Source organism: Ailuropoda melanoleuca, chromosome 3 (genome assembly GCF_002007445.2).
Source record: "Ailuropoda melanoleuca isolate Jingjing chromosome 3, ASM200744v2, whole genome shotgun sequence".
Taxonomy (NCBI): Eukaryota; Metazoa; Chordata; class Mammalia; order Carnivora; family Ursidae; genus Ailuropoda; species Ailuropoda melanoleuca.
The window spans coordinates 5176268-5200674 of NC_048220.1; the positions used below are offsets into that span (position 1 = coordinate 5176268).

The following is a 24407-nucleotide window of genomic DNA, read 5'->3' on the forward strand; positions in this document are numbered from 1 at the left end:
GGGCATCCTTGTCGTGTTCCTGATCTTAAGGGAAAGGCTTCCAGCTTTTCCCCATTGAGAATAATATTTTAAAATTCACTCTTTTAAATACAAATTTGGGGCGCCTGGGTGGCTCAGTGGGTTAAGCATCTGCCTTAGGCTCAGGACATGATCCCGGGTCCTGGGATTGAGTCCCTCATCAGGCTCCCTGCTCAGTGGAGAGCCTGCTTCTCCCTCTGCCCCTCCACCAACTTGTGGACTCTCTCTCTCTCTCTCTCTCTCTCATAAATAAATAAATAAATTCCTTAGAAATAAATGAATGAATGAATGAATGAATAAATAAATAAATAAATAAATAAATACAAATTTGGGGCACCTGTCTGGTTCAGTCGGAAGAGAGTGTGACTCTTAATTTCGGGGTCATGTGTTCGAGCCTCATGTTGTGTCTAGAGGTTACTTCCACACAAAAATAAACTTTAAATACAAATTCATTGGGTTCAAAATCAAGTACAAATCAGTGGTTTTTAGTATACTCACCAAGTTGTGCAACCACCATTACTGTCTTAATTCTGGAACATTTTCATCACCCAGAATGCAGCCCCATACTCATTAGCAGCCCCTCCCCCATTGCGTTCTCTCTATAAGTCCTGGCAGTCACTAACCTTTCTGTCTTGATGAATTTGCCTATTCTTGACATTTCATATAAATAGAATCACAAAAACACATGACCTTCTGTGTCTGACTGTGTCACGTAGCATAATACTTTCAAGGTTCATCCATATTCTAGCATGAATCAGTACTTCATTCTTTTTTAGGGAGGAATAATAATCCCATTGTATAAGTAGGCCACATTTCACTTCTCCCTTCTTCACTTAATGAACATTTGGGTCATTTCCCCTTCTTGGCTATTATGAATAATGCTGTGATGAACAGTTGCGTACATGTGTTTGTTTGGACGTATATTTTCAGTTCTACTGAGTATGTACCTGTGAGTGGAATCGCTGGATCTTATGGCAACCCTAGGTTTAACTTTTTGAGGAATTACAGACTTTTTTCATACAGCTGTACCACTTTACACGCCCACCAGCAATGTCCGAGGGTTCTAATTCCTCCGTATCCTCTCCAGCACTGGTAATTTTCCATCTTTTCTTATAGCCATCCCAGTGAGCACGGAAATAGTATTTCATTGTGATTTGCATTTCCCTCGTGGCTAGTGATGTTGAGCCTCTTTTTATGTGGTTATTGACCATTCACATATATTCTTTGCAAAATGTCTACTCATGTCCTTTGCCCATTTTTAACGTGGGTTACTTGTCTCTTTTTGCAGAGTTTTAAGAATTCTTTATCAGGCACTAATCCTTATCAGATAGATAATTTGGAAAATATCTTCTCCCCTTTCTGAGTTGTTTTTCACTTTCTTCATAGTCTCCTCTGAAACACAAAGGTTTTAATTTTGCTGGAGTTCAGTTTATTTTTTCTTTGCTTGCTAGTGCTTTGGAGTCATATCTGACAAACCACTGCCTCATCCAAGGTCATGAAGATTTACACCTTTGCTTTCTTCTAAGGATTTTATAATTTTAGCTCTTAAACTTAGGTCTTGACCTAATATTTTGTGTATGGGATGAGGTGGGGGTAACTTGACTCACTTGCCTGTGGCTATCCAGTTGTCCCAACACCATTTGCTGAAAAGACTATTTTTATCCCATTAAATGGTTTGGCAACCTTGTCAAAGTTAACCAGCAACAAAAGCTAAAATAAGCAAATTGGATTACATCAAATTAAAAAGCTTTTGTACAGAGAAGGAACCTATCAACAAAACAAAAAAGCAACATACTGAATGGGAGAAGATATTTGCAAATAAGACATCCAGTAAGGGGTTAATATCCAAAATATGTAAAGAACTTACACAACTTAAAAAAAACACACACACACAGTTGAAAAATGGACAGAAGGGGCGCCTGGGTGGCTCAGTCATTAAGCGTCTGCCTTCGGCTCAGGGCGTGATCCCAGCGTTCTGGGATGGAGCCCCACATCTGGCTCCCTGCTCTGCTGGAAGCCTGCTTCTTCCTCTCCCACTCCCCCTGCTTGTGTTCCCTCTCTCGCTGGCTGTCTCTCTCTCTCTGTCAAATAAATAAATAAAATCTTAAAAAAAAAAAAAGAAAAATGCACAGATGGACAGAAGACTTGCTAGACATTTTTTCCAAAGAAGACAGATGGTCCACACACACATGAAAAAATACTGAACATCACTCATCATCAGGGAAATGCAGATCAAAATCACGATGAGATACATCCTCACACCTGCCAGAATGGCTGTTATCAGAAAGACAAAAAATGACAGGTGTTGGTGAGGATGTAGAGGAAAGGGAACCCTCGTGCACTCACTGTTGGTGGGAATGACATTGGTGCAGCCACTATGGAAAACCATGCAGAGGTTCCTGGAAAAAGATAAAATAGAACTACCCTATGACCCAGTAATTCCACTGCTGGTAATTTATCTGAAGAAAATTAAAACCAATCCAAAAAGACCTATGCACTGCTGTGTTCATTGCAGCCTTATTTACAAGAGCCACAATATGGAAGCAGCCCATTGGCTGATGAATGGACAAAGAAGACGTGGTATATATATTATATGTGGTATATATATTATATATACCATATATAGATGTGTATACCATATATAGATGTGTATATATATTATATATATATTATATATACCATATATAGATGTGTATATATATGTATATATATTATATATATAATATTCCATGTGTTATTACAAATGGCAAGATTTCATTCCTTTTTTATGGCTGGATAATATTCCATTAGCCGGATAATATTCCATAGTGGAATATTATTTAGCCATAAAAAAGGAATGAAATCTTGTCGTTTTTAACAACATAGATGGAAATGGAGGGCACAATGCTCATGAAATAAGCCAGTCAGAGAAAGACAAATACCAGGGGAGCCTGGGTGGCTCAGTCAAATGTCTGCCTTCAGCTCAGGTCATGATGCCAGGGTCCTGGGATTGAGCCCCGTGCCGGGCTCCCTGCTCAGTGGAGAGCCTGCTTCTCCCCCTCCCTCTCCCTGCCGTTCTGCCTACTTGTGCTCTCTCTCTGTCAAATAAATAAATAAAAATCTTAAAAAAGAAAGAAAGAAAGAAAAATCCACATGATTTCATACTTGTGTGGAATCTAAAAAATAATTGATAGAGTTTTCTGAGTTTTTAGATATTTTGGATGTTAACTCCTTATGAGATATATTATTTGCATATATTCTCCCATTCAGTAAGTTGCCTTTTCATTTTGTTGATGATTTCCTTCACTGTGCAAAAGTTTTTCAATTTGATGTAGGCCCAGTTGTTTATTTTTGCTTTTGTTGTCCTTGTCTAGATCCTGAAAGGTATTGCTAAAACAAATGTCCAAGAGTTTACTGCCTATTTTCTTCTAGGAGTTTTATGGTTTTGGGTCTTATAATTAAGTCTAATCCATTTTGAGCTTAGTTTTATATATGATGTAAGAAAGTGGTCCAGCTTTCCTAACACCATTTATTGAAGAGATTGTCTTTTCCCCATTGTATATCCTTTGTTGCAGATTAATTGGCCATATAAGTGTGATTTTATTTCTGGCCTCTCTGTTCTGATCCATTCATCTCTGTGTTTGGTTTTGTGCCAGTACCATACTGTTTTGATTACTATAATTTGTAGTATAGTTTGAAATCTGGGAGCATGATATCTCCAGCTTTGTTCCTCTTTCTCAAGGTTGCTTGGGCTATTCAGAGTCTTTGTGGTTCCATACAAATTTTAGGATTATTTTTTCTAGTTCTGTGAAAAATGTCATTGGCTATTTTGATAAGGATTGCATTGAATCTGTAGATTGCTTTTGGTAGTATGGAGATTTTAATAATAATAATTCTTCCAATCTATGAATACAGTATATCGTACCATTTATTTGTGTCATCTTCAATTTCTTTCATCATAGTCTTACACTTTTCAGAGTACAAGTGTTTCATCGCCTCAGTTAAATTTATTCCTAGTTATTTTATTCTTTTTGATGCAATCGTAAATGGGATAGTCCTCTTAATTTCTGCAATAGTTTGTTACTAGTAGATGAAAACACAACAGGGGCAGGGCATCTGGGTGGCTCAGTCAGTTAAGCATCTGCCTTCAGCTCAGGTCATGATCCCAGAGTCCTGGGGATTGAGTCTCTCGGCAGGCTCCCTGCTGTTCCCTCTGCTCGTACTCTTTCTCTCCCAAATAAATAAATAAAATCTAAAAGAAAAAGAAAAAAAAGAAAACTGCCTGGGTAGCACAGTTGGTTCAACACCCAATTCTTGGTTTCAGCTAGGGTCATGATCTCAGGGTCGTGGGATTGAGCCCCACATCAGGCTCTGGGCTCAGCAGGGGTGTCTCCCTAAGATTCTCCCTGCCCTTCCCCTCTTTTCTCTCACTCTCTAAAATAAATAAATCTTAAAAAAAAGAAAAAAAGAAACAGATTTCTGTGCTTTTGTATCCTGCAACTTTACTGAATCCCTTTAAACTAATAGTTTTTGGGTGCAGGCTTTACAGTTTCCTATATTATAGTAGCTCATCTGTGAGTAGTGACAGTTTTACTTCTTCCTTTCCAATTTGGATGCCTTTTATTTCCTTTTCTTGCCTGGTTGCTATGGCTAGGACCTGCAGTGCTGTGTTCAATGAAAGTGGCAAGGGTGGACATCCTGTCTTGTTCCTGATCTTGAGACAAAGCTTTCAACGTTTCACTATTAAGTATGTTGTTAGCTGTGGGTTTGTCATATATGGCCTTTATTATGTTGAGGTATGTTCCATCTATACCCACCTTTTTTAGAGTTTTTATCATGAATGGATGTTGAATTTTGTCAAATGCTTTTTCATCTGTTGAACTGATTGGATAATTTTTATTCTTTGTCTTGTTAATGTGGTGTATCACATTGAATGATTTGCAGATATTGAACCATCCTTGCATACTGGGAATAAGTCCCATTTGATCATGGTGTATGATCCTTTTAAATGCATTAGCTGAATTTGCTTTACTAATATTTCACTGAGGACTTTTGCATCTATGTTCATCAAGGATATTGGCTTGTGATTTTTTTTCTTTTTTTTTTTTTTACAGTGTCTTTGATTTGGGTATCACTGTAATGTTGGCCTCATAAATAAGTTTGGAAGCATTCCTTCCCTTTCAGTTTTTTGGAATAAATTGAAATTTTGGGAAGGATAGGTATTAACTCTTTACTTGGTGGAATTCACCTGTGAAGCTGTCTGGTCTTAGACTTTTGGCTTTGGGGAGTTTTTGGATTACTGATTGAATTTCATTACTAATAATCATCTTTTTTTTTTAAAGCTTTTATTTATTTGACAGGAAGAGAGACAGCCAGTGAGAGAGCAAACACAAGCAGGGGGAGTGGGAGAGGAAGAAGCAGGCTCCCAGTGGAGGAGCCTGATGAGGGGCTCGATCCCAGAATGCCGGGATCACGACTGAGCCACCCAGGCGCCCCTACTAATAATAATCTGTGCAGGTTTTCTGCTTCTTCCTAACTTAGTCTTGGAAGATTGTGTGTTTCTAGGAATTTATCCATTTCTTCTAGGTTGTCCAATTTATTGGCATATAATTGTTCATAAAAATCTTTTATGATCCTTTGTATTTCTGTGCTATCGGTTGTAACTTCTCTTTCACTTCTAATTTTATTTGGTCCTCTCTCTTTTTTCCTGACAAGTCTGGCTGAAGATTTTTCAATTTTGTTTATTTTTTAAAGAACCAGCTATTAATTTCATTGATCTTTTGTATTTTTTTTCTTTTTGACCTCTTTTATTTACTTCCACTCTGATCTTTATTTTCTTCCTTCTACTAAATTTGGCCTTGCTTTGTTCTTTTTTTTTCTCATTCCTTTAGGTATGAGGTTAGAGTGTTGATTTAAGATTTTTCCTCTTTCTTGATATGGGTCTGTGTCATTATATTCCCTCTTAGAACTGCTTTTGCTGTTTCTCATAGATTTTGGACCATTGTGTTTTCATTTTTGTCTTAAGGTATTTTTTATTTCCTCTTTGACACTCACTGACCCATGGTTGTTTAATAGCATCTTGTTTACCCTCCATGTGTTTGTGTTTCTTCCAGTTCTTTTATTGTAATTGATTTCTACTTTCATACTGTTGTGGTTGGAAAAGATGCTCAGTGTGACTTCATTCATCTTAAATTTATTAGGCTTATTTTATGGCCTTACTTATCTGTACTGGAGAATGTTCCATGTGCACTTAAGAAAAGTGTGTGTTCTGCTGTTTTTTAATAGAATATTCTGTATGTTCTGTTAAGTCCATGTGGTCTAATGTATCATTCAAGGCCAGCATTTCCTTATTTTTTGTCTGGATGGTCTATCCATTGATGTAAGTGGGGCGTTAAAGTCCCCTGCTGTTACTGTATTACCATAATTTTCTCCCTTTGCATATGTTAATATTTGCTTTATGTATTTAGGTGCACCTATGTTGGAAGCATTAATATTTACTAGTGTTTTATCTGCCTTATTATATAATACCCTTCTTTCTCTCTCATTACAGTTTTTGTTTTAAAGTCTATTTTGTCTGGGGCGCCTGGGTGGCTCAGCCGGTTAAGCGTCTGCCTTTGGCTCAAGTCATGATCTCAGGGTCCTGGGATCGAGCCCCTCATCAGGCTCCTCCACTGGGAGCCTGCTTCTTCCTCTCCCTCTGCCCCTACCCCTGCTCATGCTCACAGTCTCTCTCTCTCAAATAAATAAATAAAATCTTTTAAAAAATAAATAAAGTCTTATTTTGCCTATTGCTACCCCAGCTTTCTTTTCACTTCAGTTTGCATGGAATATCTTTTTTCATCTCTGTACTTCCAGTTTGTATATCTTTAATGCTGAAGTGAGTGTCTTGTAGGCAGCATATAGGTGGGTCCTGTTTTTTATTTTTTTAATCTATTCAGCTACCCTGTCTTTTGATTGGATCATTGAATCCATTTACAGGGATTATCGATAGGTATGTATTTACTGACATTTGCTGTGTTCTGGTTGTTTTTGCAGTTCTTCTCTATTCCTTTTTCTCTTACTCTCTTCCCTTGTGATTTGATGACTTTCTTTAGTGTTATGTTTAGATTCCTTTCTGTTTATTTTTTTGTGTATCTGTTACAGGTTTTTGGTTTGTGGTTACCATGAGGTTCATATATAACAACCTGTGTGTATCAGTCTATTTTCAGTTGGCGGTGAAGTTCAGACTCGTTCTAAAAATACCACATTTGGGGGCACCTGGGTGGCTCAGTCTGTTAAGTGTCTACCTTCGGCTCAGGTCAGGATCTCCAGGTCCTGGGATCAAGTCCCACATCAGGCTCCCTGCTAAGCAGGGAGCCTGCTTCTCCCTCTCCCTCTCCCCTTCCCCCTCCCCCGTTCCTGTGCTTGCGCGCTCTCTCTCCACCCGCTTCCCCTTCCCTCTCTCCCTCCCTCTCAAATAAATAAAATCTTTAATAAATAAACCACATTTTTACTCCCCTCACCCCACACCCCCCCACACATACACACGTTTTGTTGTTGATGTCATATTTTACATCTATTTTGTATATTAATTGTTGCAGATGTAGTTGATTTTAGTACTTTTGTCTTTAACCCTCTTTAGTTTTATACGTAGTCGATCCACTACCTTTTTTCTATATGTTTGCCTTTACAAGTGAGATTTTTTTCTTTCATATATTTCCTTATTTCTAGTTACTGTCTTGTCTTTTCTGCTTGAAGAAGTCCCTTTAATAATTTTTTGTGAAGCCAGTTGTGATGAACTTCTGACTTTTGCTGTCTGGGAAATTCTTTTCTCTCTGCTTACGTTCTGAATGATAACCTTGCCAGGTAGAGTATTCTTGGTTAATTGTTGACATTTTAATGATAATGTGTCTTGGTGTGGGTCTCTTTGGGTTCATCTTAACTTGGACTTTCTGTGCTTTCTGGCCTCCTATGTCTGTTACTTCTGCCAGGTTAGGGAAGTTTTCAGCCATTATTTCTTCAAATAAGTGTTCTTTTTTTTTTTTTTTTTTAAAGTTTTTTTATTTATTTGACAGAGAGAGAGACAGCCAGCGAGAGAGGGAACACAAGCAGGGGGAGTGGGAGAGGAAGAAGCAGGCTCCTAGCGGAGGAGCCTGACATGGGGCTTCGATCCCATAACGCCGGGATCACGCCCTGAGCCGAAGGCAGACGCTTAACCGCTGTGCCACCCAGGCGCCCCTCAAATAAGTGTTCTGTCCCTTTACTCTCTCTTCTGGGACTGCAGTCAGTGAATGTTAGTGCACTTGATGTTGTCCCAGAGGTCCCTTAAACTATCCTCCTTTTTAAATTCTTTGTTCCTTTTTACTGTCCTGATTGGATGATTTCCACTACCCTGTCTTCCAGAACACTGATCCATTCTTCTGTATCATCTAATCTGTTGTTTATTCCTTCTAGTGTGTATTTCATTTTTAGTATTGTATTCTTCAGCTCTGATTGGTATTTTTTTTAATTTTCTCTTTGTTGAAGTTCTCACCATGGTTATCCATTCTTCTCCTAAGTTTGGTAAGCATCTTTATGACCATTACTTTGAACTCTTTATTGGGTAGATTAATAGATAAGCATCTCCATCTTATCTAATTCTTTTTCTGAGGTTTTGTCTTGTTCTTTCATTTGGAACACATTCCTCTGTCTCTTCATTTTGCTCAATTCCCTGTGTTTGTTTGTATGTATTACGTAGTTCAATTACAGCTCCCCATCTTGAAGGAGTGGCCTTATGTAGATGTCCTCTGGGGCCCAGAAGTGCAGTCCCTCCTGGCTGCTAGAGCCAGGTGCTCCAGGGGTGTCCCCTGTGTGGGTTGTGTGCACCCTTGTATTGTGGCAGGCCTGCAACTCCTGTGGGTGCACTGTTGGGTGGGTTGGTCCCCTGCCCGGCTGGTATTGCTGTGAGCATGCTGGTGGGAGGGGCTGTCATTCAGTTGTGAAGCCCAGCTGAAGTGCATGGTCGCGTAGGGTCAGCAGTCTAGAGTGAGGATTCCAGAATGGTACCCACCATTGCCAGGATCAGCACAGCAGAAGAGGATAGGAAAAATGGATGCCACCACTGTCTCAGTCCTTGCAGAGTGGCCCAACCTCCTCTTATGTCTCCAACAGACCCTCCAGGATTAGTACATGGGAATCCTTCACCTGTGGTCCATATACCTTTCAATCTGGTGTTTTGCACTTGTTTCCGGGTCAAGTTGATCTATGTGTAAGCTTTTTAAGAGCGAGTTTTCATTTCCCTATAGTTCTAGAGTTTTCTGAGATGTCCTCCCTGTTGGTTTTAAAAGCTAGGTGTTTTGGGGTCTTGCTCTTTTGTTCAGGATCTAAGGGTTGGAATGCCTGATATGGAGCTCAAATCTCTCACTCCTCAGGGAAAAGGTATGTGCCTTTAAGATCCCTCCTGACTGTGGAATGCTGCCTCTGGGGTACAGTTTTTTCCCTTAGTGAGAGTATATCCCTGTCTCTGCTGTCTGTCTCAGTGCTGTTCCTTCTTGCAGAGGCTCTGTTCATCCAGTTTCTCGGTCGGTCCCCTTCAGAGGGAATTATCCCATGTGTACTCATAGATTCGTTGTGTCCCTGGGAGGAGGTGAGCTCAGGATCTTCCTACACCTCCATCTTGAACCTTTCCTCCACATCTATATTCCTAAGAGATACTGATCTGTAGTTTTCTTTTGATGTCTTTGTCAGGTTTTGGTATCAGGGTGTAATACTGGCCTCAAAGAATGAGCTGGGAAATGTCTATGCCCCTTCTATTTTCTGAAGGCTTTTCAAAGGATCGGGGATAATTCTTCTTTAAACATTGTGGTAGAATTCGCCAGTGGAGCTATCTGTTTCTAGGCTTTTCTTTGTGGGAACTTCCTGTTACTAATTTTTTCTTTTTACTTGCATATGTCTATTAGATATTCTGTTTCTTCGTGTCAATGTCAGTATTTTTTATCTTTTAGGAATGTGTGCATTTCATCTCAGCTAGCTAGCTTGTCGACATACATTTGTTCATATTATTCCCTTATAATCCTTTTTGCTTCTTTAAGTTTGTTAGTTTGGTAGTGATGGGTCCTCTTTCATCCCTGATTTTAGACATTTGAGTCTTTATCTTGGTCAGTCTAGCTGAAGTTGGTCAATTTTGTTGCTCTTCTCAAAGAACCCAGTTTTGATTTTGTTGATTTTTTTTCTATTGTTTTTTTGTATTTGTTTATTTCCACTTCAATCTTTAGGATTCCCTTCCTTCTGCTTGCTTTTGGTTTTGACTGCTCTTTTTTATAGTTTCTTAAAAAGGAAAGTTACTCATTTGAGATTTACAGATATAAATTTTCACATTAGTACTACTTTTGCTGCATCCTGTAAGTTTGGGTATGTTTTCATTTTCATTCATCTATATTTTTAAATCTCCTTGTGACTTCTTAGACCCATTGGTGTGCTTGGGAAGGGTGTTTTTCTGCTTTTTTGGAGTGTTCTGTATGTGTCTGTTAGGTCTAGTCAGCTTATAGTGTTGTTCAAGTCCTCTGTTTCCGTGTTATCTTCTGTATAGTTCTATCAGTTATTGAAAATGAGAGACTGAACTCTGCATTTGTCACGAATGGTACATTGCTGCTTTCACTTCTGTCAGTTTTTGCTTTATGTATTTTGAGGCTCTGTTTTTAATATAAATGTGTTTTTAATGGTTATATCGTTTTGATAGATTGACTCTTGGCATTATGAAACGTTTCTCTGTGTTGTTAATACCAGTTTTACTCTGCAAGTCTTTTATGTCTGATATTAGTACAGCTACACCAGCTCTTCTGGTTACTGTCTGCATGGGGTATTTTCTCCACCCTTTTGCTTTCAACCTCTTTGTGTCTTTTACCAGTGCTCTTCGTTCATGTGGATTTGAGTTACTATCTGATTTTTTTTTTTAAGATTTTATTTGTCAGAGAGAGAGAGGGAGAGAATGAGAGAGCACACAAGCAGGGGGAGCAGCAGGCAGAGGGAGAGGGAGAAGCAGGCTCCTGGTTGAGCAAGGAGCCTGATGTGGGACTCAGTCCCAGGACCCCGGGATCATAAGCTGAGCCGAAGGCAAATGCTTAACCAACTGAGCCACCCAGGCATCCCTATCTGATATCTTTTCATCTCAGCCTGAAGACATATCATTAGTATTTTTTGTGAAGTATATGTTAGTGACACATTTTTTCAGTTTTTATTTATCTGGAATTGTCTTAGTTCACCCATTTTTAAAGGATACGTTTATGTAGAATTTTTGACTGGCAGTCTTTTTCTTTCATTACTTTAAATATGTCATCCCACTGCCTCTGGCCTTTATGGTTTCTGATTGAGGAATCAGCTGTTAATCTTGCTGAGACTCTTTTACACGAGTCACTTCTCTCTTGCTGACTGCGGTATTCTTTGTCTTTCATTAGTTGAGATGTTATTGGCATACAGTATTCTATTAGTTTCATACAACATAATGATTCAATTATTTGTATATATTATGAAATGAACCCAAGTGTAGTTAGCATCCGTCATCACATTAAGTTTTCTTCCTTATGTGAGAACTTTGAAGATCTACTGTCTTAACCATGAGAGACTCTTAGGAAACAAACTGAGGGTTGCTGGAGAGGAGGTGGGTCAGGGGATGGGGTAACTGGCTGATGGGCACTAAGGAGGGCACGTGATGTGATGAGCACTGAGTGTTATGCAACTGATGAATTATTGAACACTGCATTTGAAACTGATGATGTACTGTATGTTGGCTAAGTAAATTTAAATTAAAAAGAACTTTCTTAGCAACTTTCAAAAATATAATACAGTATTATTATCACCGTGCTATACATCACACACCCATGACCTACTTATTTTGTAACTGGAAACGTGTTACCTTTTGACCACCTTTACCCATTTCTCCCACCCTCTTTGTCTTTGTCTCTTCTCTCCTTCTGGGAATCCCATTTGCAAATGTTGGTTTGCTTCATTGTGTCCCACAGGTCGCCAAAGCTCTGTTCATTCCTTCTTTCTGGTTTTCAGACCGGACAGTCTCAACTGACATTATCTTCGAATTTGCTGATGCCTTCATCTGTTTGCCTAAATCCATTGTTGAGCCTCTCTGGTGAATTTTTCATTACAGTTACTGTGAATTTTTCATTACAGTTCCTGTGCTTTTCAACTCCAGAATGTGTTTAGTTCTTTTTTAAAGTTTAATGATATTCGTGTTTGGTGGGACATCATCTTCATGCTTTGCTTTTTAGTTCTTGCAGTATGGTTTCCTTTAGTTGTTTTTACTATATGCATAACACCTGAATAAATGCCTTTGTCTAATAAGACCGCTATCTTGGCTTTCTCAAGGACAGCTTCTATTGATTGTTCCTTGCTCCCCCCCCCATAGCTCCCCCCCCCATATATGAGTCATGCTTCTTTCTTTCCTTGGAAGTTTCATGATTTTCTGCTGAAAACTGGACACTTTAAGTAATATATTCCGACAACTCTGGAAATCCTATTACCTCCTTATGGCTGGTGTTTTTATTGTTTGTATAGTGCGTCTTCTGAACTAACTGTGTGAAGTTTGTAGTCTTTGCTTAAAGGCCAAGCCAACTAAGGTTGGCTTAGTGATCATCTAATGATTGGGCAGATGGCTCCTTAAATGTCTTGTCTCTCAGCCCAGGTGGTTCCACATGGGAGGACGTGCCTTCACTACTCAGCCCAGCCGCTTACAACTCTGTCTCAGCCTTTATTTCCTCCTGCTGCAGAGCCTCAAGGCAGCCAGTGGCAAGAGCTGAGAGCTTTTCAGGTCTTTCCTGAACATGCACATGGCACAGGGCATGCACATAACTCTGAGTGTACGCGTGACCTTCTGGATCCCCAGGACTATGTCAGAACTTGTTCATTTTCTTCCTGTCACTCCTCTGGGCTGATCTTGGGGCAACGACGTACCTGCTGTGCTAGGTCGGCATTGTGGCCAGGTCACAATTCTAAACAAAAGATGCTGTTAATACGTACACGCCACCTTTTAACAAGTTCATGGTTAATAAGAATTATACAAGTAGCCTCACTCCATCCGCTGTGTCCAGCCCGCACATAATTTGCTCTGGACATATCAGAAATCCGCCTCAGGGCAGAATCACCTAGGAAGCTTTTTATGATCTCAGATACGGGACTCTGCACCCGCAGTTTGAAGACAACCACAGGACACCACTATACCCCCATTAGAATGGCTACAGTTAAAGAGACTGACAATTCCAAATCATTCTGAGGATGGGAGCTCCCGGAATTTTGTAGGCTAATGGTGGGAATGTGATACAATACCTTGGGAAAGCTTCAGTTTTTTATAAAGCTAAATCTACATTTATGATTACAACGCAGCAATTCCACTCCTAGATATTTACCCAAGAGAAATGAGAACATGTGTTTACACCAAGATTCGTTATAAATGTTCTTAGTTTTATTCGTAATAGCCAAAAATCAAAATAACCCAAGGGACCATTAATAGGAGATTGGACAAAGGATGGTATGTCCATACAGTGGGATACTATGCGCCAATAAAGTGAACACGCTACTGAGACACAGGGCAAGACAGGAAATCGCAAAAACATGGTGAGCAGAAATGGCCAGGCAAGAGAGAACATTCCAGAAACAGCAAAACTACAGTGACAGAAAGCAGGTCAGTGGTTGCCTGAGCCAGCAGCAGAGGGGCACAGCGAACTCTGGGAAGTGATGGAAATGTTCCGTATCTTCATTGTGGTGGAGGTTGCACGGGTCTATGTACTTGTCCGGTCACACCGAACTATTCTATACACTGTAAATATTTGCAGCTGATTGTACGTAAACTCTACCTCAATCAAGTTTTCTTTTTAAATATAGTTGTTGTTTTTATAAGAAGTCTGCAAGAGACACCCTTGCGCCCACCTGGGACGCAGGTCCCCCCTGACACCTGCAGGGCCGGGTGGAGGAAGGGGAGCCAAAGCAGTCCAGGTGCCTGACGGGGACAGCCCCCGCCGGCAGAGCCAGATGGTCCAGGTTTAAGTTGGGACTACACATTTCACATTAGCACCTAATTCAGAGCTTTTCATAATGCCACACAAGCCAAACCAAATGAATCCTCAGGCCACATGTGGCTTACAGGCAGCCAGCTTCTGTTCTATGGCCTAAAATCTGCCCAGAGCTCAAACAACAGAGCCTCTGCCCAGAGCTCAAACAACAGAGCCTCGAGTCAAGTACACAGAGTGGCTTCTCCTGGGTGTGGCTCTGGCGTGTTGCTCTTGATCGCGTCTTAAGGTGATGGGGACGAGTCCCTTGCCGTGGGTCCGGGCCTGCCCCGTGAGATGGGGCCGTAAAGCCTCCCAACAAAACCAGCTCTGTGGGAATGCACAAGTACACCCTTGCCTCTGCCTCTTGGGGTTCCTCCTGTACCCCCGGGGGTAGCTTACCTGAGTCCCAGTCATTAGCACCAGGAAAGGCAAGAGGACCGTTCATGGGGGCCTCGGGAGAACCCCATTTACCCCCTAGGACTCTGGGTTCTGAGGGGTTCAGGCCTGGGCCTGTCACTGCCCTTGGAATGTGGGTGGCGTTCTGCTGACCTCACGCTCCCTGGAACACGGCCCACTTTCCTGGGCATCTGACCTGCCCTTTGTCCCCTGGCTCAGTTTGGGGGCAGCCCGGTGTCCTGCGCCGTGGGCCTGGCCGTCCTGCATGTTCTGGAGAAGGAGCAGCTGCAGGCTCACGCCGCCTCTGTGGGCAGCGTCCTGATGGAGCTCCTCCGACAGCAGAAAGCCAAACATCCCATCATAGGGGACGTCAGGTGAGGCTCGGGCAGCAGCCCATACCGCTCACTAAACACCCGCCAGGGGCCAGGTGTGCTTCCTTCTGTCACCTCATCGCCACCGGGGGTGGTGGGGACTTTTATCTTCACAGAGGAGGACCTAAAGCAGAGAGAGTGCTGTTGCCCAAGGTCGCGCTTCTAGGGAAGGAGAAAGCAGCGTCAGACCAGGCTCTAACCCCCAACCCTTCCTCTGTCACACTTGGGCCCCCACCCCCCACTGCCGTCACTTCCTGGCACTGGTCACCACCCTGAGGGTTCTGCAGCCCTCAGCCTCTCAAGGAAGCAGAGGAACAGGCCCTGGTGCTTTCCACAGGCCCAGGCAGAGGGGGAGAGCAAGGACCACGTCCCCTCAGGCCTGGTCTCCTAAGATGTCGCCTTTCTGCTCCAGGGGCATCGGGCTCTTTATTGGCGTGGACCTGATCAAAGACGAGGCAACCAGGGAGCCAGCAACTGAAGAGGCGAACTACATGGTGTCCAGGTACTTTCTCCTCGAAACAAGTTGCCTTTGCAGCTTCCAGGGCCCTGACTGGGAGGGAGCCCCCCACCCCCCGCCGCCCCGGAGTTTGCTGTCGTCACCATGCTCCTGGGCACTTGGGGCCCACACAGGGCTGCCTGAAGGAGTTGGCAGCTGGGCCTGAGCAGGGAAGGGGCCACCGTTCTGTGCGCCCATCAGCCTGGTGGCCAGCGCCCTGCAGTCACGGCTTCACATGGGTGCGGGCCGTTCGCAGCCAAGGACGCCAGGGCCGCAGGGGCTCTCAGACCCGAAAGCCGCGTTTCACATCCCCAGGTGGCCCAGGGGGAAGCTGCTTCTCTGCAGCCACACAGCAACGGTGGCAGAGCCAGACGTGGGGCTCCCCGTTCCCACAGCAGTGGGTTTTCGGGATGGACAGGCCTCCTGCTCCTTGCCTGGGTGGAAGGCGTCTGGATGACCGGGATCTCAGGACCCCGGAGTCCCCCACCCCGGCCCCAGTTTGCATGTTCACACCCAATCCCAGGCAGGGCCTGAGCCTCAGAACTTTCCCTTGTTACTTCCTTCTTAGCGCCCTCCTACCCACTTGCCCCACCTTGGGAAACTCCTCTGGTGTTTCCTGTGTGTCCTTATGCACATCATTCTGTCTTCAGAGCATGTGAACAGAAACGATGTAGAAGTGTTCCCTTGCTTCGGATTTTTGAGACTGACCCCCCCCATCACTGCCTGAGCCCTGCCTTCTCTGTGGGTCACTCATCGGAGGCACACCCCAGCTCACCCACTGCCTCCTCCCCCACGCCCCCCACCCCAGGAGCCTCGGGACTCAGAATCAGTGGGATGAGGGAGCCAGACATGGGGCCCAGCCTGACTCCTTCCACCCCACACCCACCCTGAGTTCTCTGGTGCAGAGAGGAAATCAGAAGCAGGGGGAGGTGTGGCACCCACGGTGGCCCTGTTGGTAGGTGGCGGGGCTGGATTTCAAGTCCAGACCTTGTTCTAATAGGACCACAGTCCGTGCTGGGAAGAATGTACAGGAGAAAGCCGCCAGACTGGCAAGCCTTAAAAATCACAAAGGAATAAATGACAAAGAATGGCAGTGGGGGTCAGGACGTAAATAGGATGTCAGACCCTTTTTTCTGGCCCAGTTACCTTCCTAGGTTCAAGTGTCAACGTGGAAGGGTAGCATCCTGAGGTACCAATAACAGTAAGAAGGGTGAAGTCATCTTCCTAGAAAGAACTGGAAATTACAACTGGAGAGTCCTCTGGGATTTCAAGATTACTTTGGGGCAGGAAGCCGAACAGGGTCGGCCGGGAAGCTAGCGAAGCGGAGCTAAGTGGCGTGTGCGGTTTGCCGTACGGGCCTGTAAGCACTGGCGCGGGGCCGAAATGCCTGCTGTCCACGTCCTAGCTGCGGCCTGTCTTGTCTTAGGCTGGGGCTCCTGCTTGGGGGGCGGGGTAGCAGGCTCAGGGTACCCCACACAGGAGCCCGTAATGCAGGCAGGCAGTTAGTTCAGGAGGAGGAAGCCAGTGCCGTGTCTTGCTGGGAATGGACTGTGGTGGGGCTCCCAGGGCGGGCTGGCTGGAGCCAGGGCCAGGAAGGCCTTCGAGGCCCTGGGGAAGGGCTCCTTGGCTGCCGAGCAGCAGGGCCTTGCCATGTCCTGTCCTCACAGGCTGAAAGAGAACTACATTTTGCTGAGCACTGATGGCCCTTGGAGGAACGTCCTGAAGTTTAAACCCCCAATGTGCTTCAGTGTGGACAACGCACGACACGTGGTGGCCAAGATGGACACCATCCTGACAGGTGAGCCGGGGGCCTGAGCAGCTGACCAGGTCTCTAGAGCCCAACCTGCAGCCAGGAGCTTAGGACCTTCCACGATGCCCAGGAAGGGGACCCCACAGCGAGCCGTGAGTCTTCCAGACAGTGCAGGGAACAAGGAGATGAGGTGCGGAGGGGCTTCCTGACCCCTGAGGCAGGCACTGAGCTGTTCGCCATCCTGCCTGGGTGGCACCAGTGTGGACGCAGGCAAGGGGATCAGAGCCACACTGAAGCCCCCCCCCCATCTTGTTAGCACGAAAGCCAGAGATGGAGATGGCACGAGACTTGTGTCTTACTTAAGGCTAGTGTCCCCCATGGCTGCCAAGGTGCTAGAATGAGCTTTGCACCCAGGGCTGATGAAATGCCAAAGGAGATTCCTCCCAGTTCCAATCCCCTAGGAATGCAAGGATCCGTCCAGGGTCTCCCCTAAATGCACTCACCAGGCCATCTGGAACGATGGAACCAGACAGGTGTCTGCACGAAGGCCATGCTGCATGTGCAGAGAGCTGGGAGCAGGGGTGGGCAAAGTGGGCAAAATTCCACCTCCTGGCAGAAATCCGAACAGCCCAGCAGGCAGCCCCTCCCTTTCCTCCACCTCTGGAGCCCCACTCCCCGCTGGAGGGAGGGAGGGTTTGTGGGGAGCCTGGGGTGGGGGGGAACAGCTGATGGGCTGGACCTGGCTTTGCTTTCCTGAGCAGAAGGGACAGCCATTGAGCCTGGAAGTCTCAGGAAACCTGAATAAGGTGTGGCTTTGTCCTTTGGGACAGTACTGCTGACCCTGTGGCTTGTGGCCTGTGCACATGGGTCAAGGGCCCAATCTCCAAACTAAGAAGCTTGGACACTGGAGAAAGGCTAAGCTGTCTGGGGGGCTTTGTGCTGTTTTTCAGACATGGAAGAAAAGGTGAGAAGCTGTGAGACACTGAGGCTCCAGCCCTGAGGCAGCCCAGCCATGTCACATCCTCGCCCCCCCGCCCGGTGAGTGGGCCTTGCTCCTCACGACCCACAGCTGGGGTCTGCACCCTCATCGAGCCAAACCTTGCTCTCAACTGAGTCCTCTCTAGCCACCCTGCCAGAAACATCTCCCAAATTTACATCTGATAGCTGACAGGAGATGGCAGGAGTAGTGCCTTCCCTGCCTGAGCCAGTGTTCTAGAAGTGATGGGAAACAAAATTCTTTGCTGTCTGAGGCCTCAGCCAGCAGTTAGGCTCTGCCAGAGGGGGCGAAGCTGTTCTAGGCCATCCAGGATGGAGTACTTTGTGTCCAAATCCAGCTGGCCCCTAGGACACTGCCCTTTCTCTACATTCAGTGTCATTGCTGGGAGACCAAATCCTATTGCCAGCGGCAAGGAAAGACGCAAGTCTGCAGGTGCCCCAGACCCCCTGCCCTGGGGCCAGCAGCCCTCACGGTACCACCTTCACCCCCCTTGAAGCTGCCTCCAGTCTGAGTCCTTTAACTTTCTCTAAAAGGGTTCACATCCTGGGTAGGACCAGTCCTCACAAGCAGCTCTGCCCGACAGGACTGCTGGTGGGTCATGGAGGCTACGAGAGCTTCGAAGGCTCAGGAGCACCTGGCCCTGCCCCGCTCTTCACAGCATACCCCACACTCACCCAGGCTTTGGGGGTTTTTAAATTTTTATTTCAAAAGCTTGGATAGCTTCAATATCCAGGTCGTGGCAAAATCAGGACACGTGTAAAATACCTTACAATACATTAGATTCCCAAAAGGTACCAAAAAGTACAGTAAAATTAACACTTCCATTAACAGGAAATGTATGACACAAATAATATAAAATTAAAAGGTGAAAAAAAGGTGACACTGGTTTCCTAAGATACAGTTGACTCTTTTTACAACCAGGGTCCACAGGTCCAGGCTGTGGAGCGGCCGCGGGAGGCAGCCCCTCCCCTCTGGCTCTGGGTGACCCTAACGCCGCTCTGGCCTCAGGGACCCCGCACGCTGCCTACAACAACTAGAGCTCCGGAAATAGTCAACAGGAGAGTGATTTCCAAGGGGGAAATTTTAAATAAGATGCACATGGGACAGGCCATAGAAAGTATGCCAGGTGAGATTTGGTACATAATCGTGTTCACTCGCGATCCCGACCGCGCGCTCGGCGGCGCGTCCTGCCGCAGCCTCAGTACGGCTTGTAGTTATTCTGGTGGCCGCCACGTCGCTGGCTCTTCCCGTAATTTGTACTACCCTGACCTGGGGACGAGAACGACAACGGTCGCAGCTCCGCCTTCCCGAGCCTCCAGCCTGTGCCAGGCGCTTGCCGTGCACCCTCACTTGGGCTCGTACCCCGCCTTCCTGTGGCCTAGGAGCTCCAGAGCTCCCTCCGGTGGCGCGAGCGGCCGCGCCAGGCCCCCCGAGCCCAGCCTGTCCGACTCCAAAGCCCCTGCTGCCAGTGGCCCCTGCACTGTCTGTCCTGCCTCCCGGGGGCTGGGGGGTGAGCGGACGGGGCCTCCCTCTCTCCTACTTACTGTAGTCGTAGCCGGGGCCGTAGCCGTAATAGCCATAGGGCGAGTAGTCGTAGCCGCCATAGCCGGGCCCGTAGCCCTGCTGGTAGCCGTAGCCCTGGTTCCAGTAGCTGCCGTAGCCCTGATTCCAACTCTGACTCTGACCTGTGGGGGGAGCAGGGCACAGGGGCCCATGGACCATTTAGCACACGCAGGAGCTAGGATGGAGGAAATCCTGCCCTTTGGGTGGCGGGGTTACTATGGCAACTCGGAGGTAGAAGCCAAGGGACTGCTGTCCTGCAGTTGAGGGCCCTGGGCCTGGCCCTGTATCTGAGACCCAAACCTGGGATCTGAAGGCCAGGAGAGACCTGACCGCTACCTTCGCTCGGGGCAAATGAGGCAGGAGCTCACTCTCTCTCCAATCTCCCTCTCCTCACCCCCACGCGCCCTGGCAGCTGGGCCTTAAAAAGGATGAAGTTCAGGCTTTGGAGTCAGAGGGGCCTGGACAGAAGGAGGTAAAGCGCCTGGCACAACCCTGCCCTACCTTCTGCCCACCCGCCCAGGGGCGTACCGAGACTCAGGACCGCCACCGAGCCAAGCGCACCCCCTCACGCCCCCCTCGCCCCCCGGGCTGCAAGGCGAATGCCCCTCTGCCCCGGGGCCCCAGCCACAAGAGCGCCAGGCTCTGCCATGCCAAGCAGCAGCAGCATAGCCGACGTGACTCGCCCGGCCTGGCGCACCACGCACCAGAGGCCAGAGCACCCCCAAGACGGGCACGGAAGCTCCATGCAGGCAGGGACGCATCTTCATTCATCTGGGTTCCACTCACCTCCGCTTCCACCACCACCACCGCTGCCTCGGTTCCCTCGGTTGCGGTTCCCACGGCCCCCAGAGCCGTACTGCTGCTGCTGATAGACCTCTTTGGGCTGGGCCACCTTGATTTCACACTGAAAGCAGACAGGACAATGGGTCAGACCACTGGGACAAGCGCTGGGTAGGGACTTGTGGACAGAGACCTCAGACGACAGATACTCAGCTGGCCGATCGGAACGACCTGCTCAAAAACAAAGTATGCCCAGGGGCGCCTGTGTGGCGCAGTCAGGAAGGCGCCCCAACCCTTGGTTTCAGCTCAGGTCATGATCTCAGGGTCAGGGATCGAGCCCTGCATGGGGCTCCTTGCTGAGCAGAATCTGCTCAAGTTTCTCCCTCTCCCCTACATACGCACACACTCTAAATCCTTAGAAACAAACCAAAAAAAAAAAAAAAAAAAAAAAAAAAAACATGCTGAAGTGGGAAGCCACATTTGGGCTAGCAGCTTTCAGGACCACAACTAAAATCTAAGGACCAAGACTCACTAGGGCCTTTTTGGCCAAAACCTCTCCCCTCAGAGAACTTACTGGGGTGACAGCTAAAACCCCAGGCCTGATGGCAGCCCAGGGGCCGCTCCGCATCTAATGACTGCCTGGGAGGAGATGCGGCGAGGCCAATGCCAACCCAGTGTAGCAAGATCCCACCCCAGGGGGCAGGTCTGATGCCAGCCTGGGCCTACTGCGCAGGGGGGTCAGAGCTGGCTTCTCAGATCAGGGGCCTTGGAGGGGAGAAGAAACAAAACAGAAACTTTCTCACTTTTTTTTCTTTACAGAAAAAATGAAGCATACATAACTCAAACACACCGAGGTGGCGACCCTGACCTCCAGCTTGGAGGAAGCAAGCCATGGAGGCTCAGGGCGGGGCTTCCCTGCAGCTACACTGCTCCCCCCTCTTCCCCCAACCAGGGCCTGTTGTTGGGAAGGGCCAGATATGTGTCCCCTTGGCAGCCAGAGAGTCCATTTCCTTTTTGCTCAAAAAATCTGCCCACTGCGGGTGGGGTTAGGTCAGGGCCCTCCCAGTGCTCCTGCCTAAGTAAATCAGGACTTGAGACTTTTTAAGGAAAATACCCTGGCACATTTACTCCCATAATCAGGACCAGTAAAATGCCATTTGATACAAGGTGTCGCCATTCAAGGGTACCCTAATGAGCTGGGAAACCACCCCCACCGGGTGATACCATCGGATGTCTTCTGTTTAATTAAAAACGCCAAATACATTGATTTCCAAACCCACCAGCAGCAGCAGTCGATTACCTTCCTGCCCATGTCACAGGAAGACACAGGAGAAACGAAAAGCCTGTGTCACTCACTGTCCACTAGGGGAGAGGGAATGAGCTCTTACCCAGCACTCCCAAGATTCAAACTCCTCTCATGTAAAAATGTAAGGGCCCAATCCTGAATTCAGCGTCACTTCCAGCCAGGATTAAGACTTCTAGAAGCCCCACCCTACCTGTCCCACCTTATCTGGCTGCCACTCCCGCTCAGACCGGCCACACCCTGCCAGCGAGCCACACCCTCAACCGCCTCCTCAGCCACCTGGAGAATACCTGCCACGACCCCCGACCCTCCTGCCTGGCCAGAGTTCAGTGGGGAGGGCTGCAGTTCTCACGCACAGCAGCGCTCACCTCAGGCACAACTGACCATGGACACAAGCTGACTAAAGTCTGCAAACTTTGGGAAGAATCTTCAGCTGAGGTGGGAGTTGACTAAACCAACATCCGAAGGGGGTGAAAGTGAACAAAGACTTGGTTGTGACAGAAGACAGGAAAAAGCTCCACAGCAGGAAAGACGTTACCCAAAGGAATCAAACTCCTAAATGTCAGAAGTTCTAGAATCTTCTGAGACTTTCACTTCAGGCCATATTCACCTTGGACTCTAAACTGAGAACACCGTGACCTCTAGCTTTCAGTCAGGAATCAAAGGGGCCACTCAACATGCCCTAGCCCACAGAAACCACCCTTTCTCCTGTCTCCCACAATCCTGGGTTTCTGCCAATTCCACCAGCCTAGGAACACCCCCACGGACAGACGGGACCATCTGCCCCAAACAGGACAGCAGGCACTGCAGGAACACAGTAGGGTCAGACCGCCCTGGACAGGTAGCCCAATTCCTAACCCACACCTGGAAGAGCCAGCTCTCCAGCAGCAGGCCAGATAGAGAGCTGAAGACTCCTTACCTTACTTCCACTGATGGTGTGGAACTTCTTCTCCAGAACTTTCTTCACAGGTTCCTCTTCTTTAAAGGTGATGAAAACAAACCCTCGTCTTTTGTTCGACTTTGGATCCATTGGAAGCTCAATGGCCTCGATCTGTAAACACACACAAAGCTCAGAACCAATGCCTCCTGCCACCCAGGGCCCATAGGGAACTCCCAGGAGAAAAGACCCAAGAAAGCCAGAGTGAAAAAGCCTTGCCAAGGAGAGCTACAGCCAGCCAAGGCTGCCAAGGACCAGGGAGAAAGCAACCTCAGGGCAACCGGCAGGCCACTCCCAGGGGCACACACTCACCTCCCCAAACTCGCCAAAGTACTCCCTGATCTTCTCCTCAGTGGCTTCAGGATTCAGACCCCCCACAAAAATTTTCTTTACAGGGTCCTTCTTCATGGCCATGGCTTTTTTGGGGTCAATGACACGGCCATCCAGCCTGTGTTCCTTCTGGTCTAGGACCTGCCCCAACAGAAGAAAATTAGGTTCTAACTCAGCAACACCACCCCCAACAAGGCCCTTCCCTCTGAGCCACAAAGACCTCAACACTGGTACAAAACGTGCTTGGCCCCTCCAAAATCCAGCCCTAACCGGAGTCAGCGACCCAGCTTCATCTGCAAACCTCGAGTACAGCTAGTTTATCAGAACCCCTACAGGACTCGCCCCCACCGCTTTCCCAGAGAAGGCAGTCTCAGTCCAAGGCCCTTCTCTTCCAGAGGTTAAGCAGCAGTGAAGAAGGCTGGAAATGGACTGCTAGGGTTGGAATCCACCCTTTTGAGGCTGTGTGAGCTCTTCTACTTACACTTTGGAACCTTTGTTTTCTGTAAAATGGAGCTAAAATAATGCCCGGTTCACAGCAACCCTGGACTCTTTATTCTAGTCCACGCAATAAAGCATTTGCTTTACCAGTGCCCGGAAGAGACACAAAACAGGCAATAAACACCAACGGTAATCTTCCTGGACCACTCGAGCCCATACCCATCACCACTTAATCTGTGTTTTTTAATCCCTTCAAAAACAGAAAAGTTCCTCGCCTCTGCTTTTCCCCAAGCCCTCACCCCACCTACAGAGCACACAAACTAATCGTGCTCTCAGAATGCCATCCTATCCTCTTAGAACTTAAGGCCGCTGACATCAAGCGCCCAGCTTACCTTCTCTACACTGGCTGCATCCTTGAAGAGGATAAACCCAAACCCTCTTGACCGGCCAGTGTTGGGATCCATTTTTATTGTACAGTCAACGACCTCTCCAAATTTGGTAAAATAATCCTTCAGGTCCTTTTTGCTGGTATCCCAGCTCAGGCCACCAACGAACATTTTTCTGAAATGGTAAGGACACGTGCCAACGAGCCTTCCGAGAAAGCCGCGATCCCAGAACGGCTGGCCCGACACCACCTTCGCCGCTACGGCTTCTCAGCAAAGCAGCCCGCCGCAACACAGGTCTGGCCTGAGAGTCCCCAAGGGTCCTACCTCGACCCATCCTCACGACCCTCCCACACAACGCTGACGCTCGAGAAGCTTCAGACCGCGCAGCCCCCGACGGGGCAGGCGAAGGAAGGGCGCTCTGGCCTGGGGCAGAGGCCCTGAACGCTCACAACTGGAAGTCCTTTAACTAACACGCACGGGAGGCGAAAGGCCGCCAGCGCGGCCCGTCCTCACCACCCCCGAGAGCTCGCTCTCAAGGAACTCGAGGCTTCCGGGGGCCGGAGACCGCGTTCAGACCGTGACTCCGCCCTCCGCAGGGGTGGGGGGGAGGGAGGGAGGGAGGCCGCGGCCGGGGCGCGCGCCAACTCCGCC

At 47.2% G+C, this 24407-nt stretch overlaps 2 protein-coding genes across 5 annotated transcripts in view; one reads left to right on the forward strand and one right to left on the reverse strand.

Annotated features, from left to right (window-relative positions):
* Nucleotides 1-18060, forward strand: part of PHYKPL (5-phosphohydroxy-L-lysine phospho-lyase) — a 33625-nt gene extending 15565 nt beyond the window's left edge. For all 3 annotated transcript variants that reach the window (XM_034655866.1, XM_034655868.1, XM_034655867.1), the window contains 4 exons: nucleotides 14625-14779; nucleotides 15189-15278; nucleotides 16940-17070; nucleotides 17973-18060. In XM_034655866.1, the coding sequence (XP_034511757.1) occupies nucleotides 14625-14779; nucleotides 15189-15278; nucleotides 16940-17070; nucleotides 17973-18022 (426 nt within the window). In that variant the 3' untranslated portion in view covers nucleotides 18023-18060. The remainder of the gene's footprint in view (nucleotides 1-14624; nucleotides 14780-15188; nucleotides 15279-16939; nucleotides 17071-17972) is intronic.
* A 639-nt stretch (nucleotides 18061-18699) lies between these two features.
* HNRNPAB (heterogeneous nuclear ribonucleoprotein A/B) lies at nucleotides 18700-24284 on the reverse strand. 2 transcript variants are annotated; one of them, XM_002924058.4, is made up of 6 exons: nucleotides 23763-24284; nucleotides 22915-23073; nucleotides 22585-22716; nucleotides 20369-20486; nucleotides 19564-19704; nucleotides 18700-19288 (listed from the first exon to the last, which is right to left on the reverse strand). In XM_002924058.4, the coding sequence occupies exons 1-6, from the start codon at nucleotides 23925-23927 to the stop codon at nucleotides 19218-19220; spliced, it is 786 nt and encodes a 261-aa protein (XP_002924104.1). In that variant the 5' UTR covers nucleotides 23928-24284; the 3' UTR covers nucleotides 18700-19217. The 2 variants fall into 2 exon arrangements, with proteins under 2 accessions (XP_002924104.1, XP_019660237.1); XM_019804678.2 differs by lacking the exon at nucleotides 19564-19704 and having other exon boundaries at nucleotides 23763-24275.
* Between the last annotated feature and the right edge of the window lie 123 nt (nucleotides 24285-24407).